This window comes from Pongo pygmaeus, chromosome 11, assembly GCF_028885625.2.
Source record: "Pongo pygmaeus isolate AG05252 chromosome 11, NHGRI_mPonPyg2-v2.0_pri, whole genome shotgun sequence".
NCBI lineage: Eukaryota > Metazoa > Chordata > Mammalia > Primates > Hominidae > Pongo > Pongo pygmaeus.
Window position 1 is genome coordinate 138,166,146 of NC_072384.2, and position 6,277 is coordinate 138,172,422.

General features: G+C 53.8%; 1 protein-coding gene and 1 non-coding gene across 2 annotated transcripts; both read left to right on the forward strand.

The window, feature by feature from the left end:
- On the forward strand, positions 1 to 106 carry LOC129032217 (U6 spliceosomal RNA). Its single transcript, XR_008501240.1, has one exon. It is a non-coding gene; the product is annotated as a U6 spliceosomal RNA (small nuclear RNA).
- A 3,641-nt stretch (positions 107 to 3,747) lies between these two features.
- PRLH (prolactin releasing hormone) lies at positions 3,748 to 4,348 on the forward strand. Its single transcript, XM_054476796.1, has 2 exons — positions 3,748 to 3,847; positions 4,185 to 4,348. The coding sequence occupies exons 1-2, from the start codon at positions 3,748 to 3,750 to the stop codon at positions 4,346 to 4,348; spliced, it is 264 nt and encodes an 87-aa protein (XP_054332771.1).
- The last annotated feature ends 1,929 nt before the right edge of the window (positions 4,349 to 6,277 follow it).

Below are 6,277 nucleotides of genomic sequence, written 5' to 3' on the forward strand. Positions count from 1 at the left end.
GTACTTGCTTCTGCAGCACATATACTAAAATTGGACTGATACAGAGAAGATTAGCACGGCCCCTGCGCGGAAGTTATAGAATGAGGAAGACATGGTGTGCATATGACAAATGCAGGTAGGACAGTCAGGCAGGTGAATGAACGAAGACTGAGAAGATCACAAAGATACAAAGCCGCAGTGCTGGGCTTGGCGACTGTCCCTTCTCACCTTTCCCTTGAACGCGGTGATTTAAAGGCAGGGAGAGAGGACTGGAAGGAGTCTGGGAGCCCCATCTGTGAGGCCCAGAGGACACTTGACTCTGCAGTCTGCCCGAAGGCGAGCACGAAGAAGGGAAGCTAATGTGTTTTAAAACCACTTGGTCCAAATGAAATTATATAACCCAGGAAGGAACAAATCGCGTCGCTGATGAGTTTTTTTTTGTTGTTTTTTTTTTTTAATAAAGGAACGAGAAAAGACACAGGTTCACTCCTGATGCCGCCCTGTGAGGGAGACAGGCTGGCTTGGGGGAGGGCACCTGGGGGTGATGGCTTTGTCCTCTCGGGGCTATAAAAGGGGGACAGAGGCTCCCGCCTCCTCAGCCCCACTGCGCCGGTAGCCAGGACAGAGCCTCTACCACACTCGAGAACGGTGAGTTGCACATCCAGGCGCTGGAGCTTGGGTCCTCTGCTTTGCTACTTTGTAAAATCTTCCCCTTCTGTCTGAGCGTGGGTCGGGTTGAGACCCTGCCTGCTCTCCTGGCAGCTGAGGCTAGCCCTGAGCAGGAGAGGCAGAGACGGCGGGCCCCTGGGTTCTTGCATCCAAAGCCACCCTGCCCTCCCAGGGCACCAAGGCTCCGGCGCTGTCCATGGTGGAGACTCCCAGGCAAAGACGTCCCATTCAGCTCCGCTGACCAGGAAATCCCACGGGGCAGCCAGCCAAAGTCTCCACCTCTCAGGGAGGCAGGTCTTTGGGGATCAGGAGCCAAGTGAGCATCGTTAGCATTCTAGGACACCCCTCAGGTGGCGTGGGTCCTGTGCCAGAGGAAATGCAAACGGCCAGCCTGCTGGGATGCATCTCTTTATCATTCTTCAAGGTGGCACCTCCATTTCCTCTAGACTGGGGAACCCCCCACCCCACCTGGCATGGGATGCCCCGCCAAGTCTCTAAAAAGGAAAGGGGCAGGCATTTTAAATTATTCTGATGGACAGCACTTTCTATGGGGCTCAAGGAGGGGCTGGAAAGTCAAGGTCAGCAGGGGGATCCTCCCCAGAGCAAGATGGAGCTCTCGGGCATCTTCCCATGGCACCCAAAGTGCCACAGGTGGAGAAAGGAGGAGGGGCGCCTGCAGCAGGTGTTTCCAGGTCTGCCACGATGGATGCTGTTTAGGCATTTCAGGGCTTTCTATGCACCTGGTGTCATCCACGGCAGCCCCTTCCTCCCATCACCGATAGGAAGTAGCCCTGCCTTGTGAGAAGAGGTCCCAGATGCTACAGGTTTACCTTGGAGCCTCAGAAGACTGGATCTAGCGTCATGGCAAGGGTGAGTGGGCTTACTTAGGGCAGAGGATGCAGACTCATTCTACAACACGCAACTGTCGGCTGACATTCCCCAGCAGGGCTGGGATGGCAGGCTGGAACCAGACATTAGGAGGCGCTGAGATGAATGTGGGAAAGGACCGTGCACCGGATTCCAGCCCCTGAGCCTGGTCCAGGCTTGGCACTCCCCAGCTCCCCAACCATGTCTGAGGTTGAGCAAGGGGCTGCCTCCACCTGTGCAGCTCTCTGGGCACCTCCCCACAAACCTGCTGTCCTGGGTGTGCAACATGCACAGCCGTGCAGAGGCCTGCTGCACCTTCTGATCCCCTAACACAGGCGGACAGACGGACCCAAGGCTGTCCCCTTTATAACGCGTAGCTCACACACCTCCTGAGGGCTTTCTGATCATGAGCATCAATGTACATGTGACCGATCCCGTTAGAGGCTGACGCGCACAGAAGCATCTCATTTAACACCTCATTGCACGGAGGAGAGAACGAGGTTACAGGTGGGTGGGGGACCATGCAGACAGCCAGGTTTAACTGCCATTTCTGTGCTTATTCCCACCCCAGCACAGATCAGAGGAACACGTGGAGATCTATGTGGCTGTGTGCACGTGCACATCTACACACATACACATACACACCCTCACACACATCTACACACACACTCACACACATCTACACACATACACTCACACACATCTACACACATACACACACATCTACACACAGACACTCACACACATCTACACACATACACACATCTACACACTCACACACATCTACACATAAACAGCTATGCACTCACACACATCTACACACATACACTCACACACACACATCTACACACGTACACTCACACACACCTACGCACATACACACCTACACACATACACTCACACACATCTACACACACACACATCTACACACATACACTCACACACATATACACGCATATACACACACATCTACACACATATGCACACACATCTACACACATACACTCACACACATCTACACACATACACTCACACACATCTACACACATACGCACACATCTACACACATACGCACACATCTACACACATCTACACACTCACACACATCTACACACATACACATCTACACACACACACATCTACACACACATCTACACACACATCTACACACATACACTCACACACATCTACACACATACACATCTACACACTCACACACATCTACACACATACACACATCTACACACATACACACACACACCTACACACGTACACTCACACACACCTACGCACATACACATCTACACACATACACTCACACACATCTACACACATACGCACACATCTACACACATACACTCGCACACATCACACACACACACATCTACACATATACACAGCTATGCACTCACACACATCTACACACATACACACATCTACACACATACACTCACACATCTACACATGTACACTCACACACACCAACGCACATACACATCTACACACATACACTCATACACATCTACACACATACACACATCTACACACATACACACACATCTACACACATACACTCAGACACATCTGCACACATACACACATCTACACAATACACTCACAGACACATCTACACACATACACACACCTACATACATACACTCACACAGACATCCGCACACATACACACATCTACACACATACACTCACACACACATCCGCACACATACACATCTACACACATACACTCACACACATATCCACACACATACACACACATCTACACACATACACATCTACACACACATACACTCACAGACACATCCGCACACACATCTACACACATACACTCACAGACACATCTACACACATACACTCACAGATACATCTGCACACACACACATCTGCACACATACACACACATCTACACACATACACTCACAGACACATCTGCACACATACACACACATCTACACACATACACTCACACACATGCACCCATGTGCACACACCACACCCTCTTGTACACATATACATACACGGCTGTGCACTCACATGCACACACTCTCATGCACATACTTCTCACACACACAGCGTTCACTCTACCCAAGGTCCCAGCTCTGTGCACACGCACCCTGATGCCTGTGTGACGCTGCTCCTGCCCCTTCTCCCCCAGGCCGCGTCCTCCTCATTTGGATCTCCCCTCCAGCGGGGCCTCCTCGGAGGAGCCAAGGGATGAAGGTGCTGAGAGCCTGGCTCCTGTGCCTGCTGATGCTGGGCCTGGCCCTGCGGGGAGCTGCAAGTCGTACCCATCGGCACTCCATGGAGATCCGCAGTGAGTGCCTGGACCCCTGTCAGCCTCCCTTACCCCACCCTGCCTCACCCCAGAACCTGGTGCAGCCTGGTCACTCGAGAACCTGGCAGGAATGGGATGCGCGGTAGGAAAGGGAAGTCAGTCTTGGTGCTTTTTTGAACTCCTGCTTCCCAAAGCCAGCCCACGCCCAGAAATGGCCTCGCCAGAACCTCTGGGTGCCTGTTCCTCGGGTGGGTCCCAGCATGGCCTGGCAACTGGGCTGAGAGGCCCTGCCTGTGCACTCTGCCCCGCTGCCTCTGGGAGCACACAGCACACCCTGAGGTGTGCCCATGATCTGCTCCAGCTCTTTCCTTTCCAGCCCCTGACATCAATCCTGCCTGGTACGCCAGTCGTGGGATCAGGCCTGTGGGCCGCTTCGGTCGGAGGAGGGCAGCCCTGGGGGACGTCCCCAAGCCTGGCCTGCGACCCCGGCTGACTTGCTTCCCCCTGGAAGGTGGTGCTATGTCCTCCCAGGATGGGTGACAGCCAGCTTGTCAAGAAAATCACTCTGGAGCCTCCCCAACCCCTCCCTCTCCTCTCCTTCGGGCTCCTTTCCCTTCAATCCTAATAAAAGCTCTGGTCTTTAGTTGCACATTCATGACTGTGTGGTGATGACTCTGAAGTTGTTCCCTCCTGGGACATTAGACTAGAAAGAACCTCAGAGCCCAGTAACTTCTTTGGAAGAAAAGGCTCTGTGACTTGGCAGAGGGAACTTGGCACTGAGTTGGGGAGCTGGGACTACCCTTGGTCACCAGCAGCCAACAGCCATCCCCACACCCAAGCTGCCCTGAGTGGCTGCCCAGGCTGTCCACTACAGAAGGCCAGGAGGTGCCACGCGTCACACTCTGCAGGACACTGTCCCCATAGGAGGGTAGCACAGCCCCCAGCCTGAGCCCTGGGCAGCCCCTCAACCTCAGTCCTTTTTATTTAGACTATTTTTCAGAGCAGCTTTAGGTTCACAGCAAAATTGAGTAGAAGGTACAGAAAGTTCCAATCCACCCCCTTCCCCCACATCCACACAGCCTCCCCCATGATCAACACCCCCACTGAGGGTGACTTTGTCCCAGTCGAGGAACCCACGCTGACACATCCCCATCCCCATCCCCAACCAGCGTATGTCAGAGCCCACTCTCCACGCTGTGCGTCCTGTGGGTTTGCACAAACGTACAACAACATGATGTGGCATCATGCAGAGTCGTTTAACTGTCCTAGAAGTCCTCTGGGCTCCACCTACTCATCCCTGCCCCCCACAACCCCTACAACTGCTAGTCCTCTTACCACAGTCTGTCTTGCCTCCCTCTTACTCAGGGAAGATGCATCATGGGTTGTTTCTGACCCATGGCAGGGACACTTGAACCTAGATTGCTCCCACGCCACGTGCGTCCCTTTCAAATCACACGGGGATGTCTCCACGTCCTGCCTCAGGTGTAGCTTAGGTTGGCATTGGGGGCACACTTGCACCACCTGGGAGATTGAGTTCATCCCTTGAATCACTCAGCCTCAGTTTCCACATCTGCATGCCACAGAACAGCAATGCTTACCTCATTCCTGAGCTCGGTGGGCGTGGCACCTGCACGCCAGCCGGCACAGAGTGGGTACTCTGTGAGTGCAAGCCCCTTCCCCAAGGCCCACCGCCCACCCCCCACCCAGCCATGTAACAGGCTTAACCAGCTCCCTCCAACCCAAAGCTTGGCCTGGACTCTGCTGGACCCTGCCTGCAGATGCTGATCTCAGGAGCCCATCCTGACCACAGCCCTCTTGGCCATCCATGCTCAGAGGGGCCAGTGGCAAGGCCCAGACCACCCACGCAGTGCTGAGTTGGGGTGACTGCACCTCCCCAGCTACAGGGGAGCCCCTCCAGCCCTGGGCACCTTGCCAGGGTAGAGTGAGCCTGCAGGAACAGGAAGGGGGGTAAGGCCTGCTCCTAGGGCAGCAGGGGCTGGGTCAGGCCTTAAAGAGGCCACAGCCCTCAAAAAGTTAAACATGGAGTTATCAAATGACCCAACAATTCGCCCCAGGTGTAGACCCTGGAGAACTGAGGGCAGGTGCTCAGCACATCACAGCAGCGTTTACAGCGGCACCCTTCCCAGTAGCCAAAGGGTGGACACGACCTGAATGCCCATTGCCTTAGTCAGTTCGGGCTGCTCCAATAAGATAGCATAGGCACAGAGGCTTAGCCAGTAAACACTCATTCCTCACAGTTCTGGGGGCAGGAAGTCCAAGATCAAGGTGCTGGCTGATCCGACACCATCTTCCTGGTTGACAGACACCGTCTTCTCATTGTATCCTCACAAGGCAGAGAGCAGAAACAGGAAGCAAGCTCTCTTGCCTCTTCTTATGAGAGCACTAATTTCATCCACGAGGGCTCCACCTTCATGACCTAATCTCCTCCCAAAGACCCGATCTCCTAAT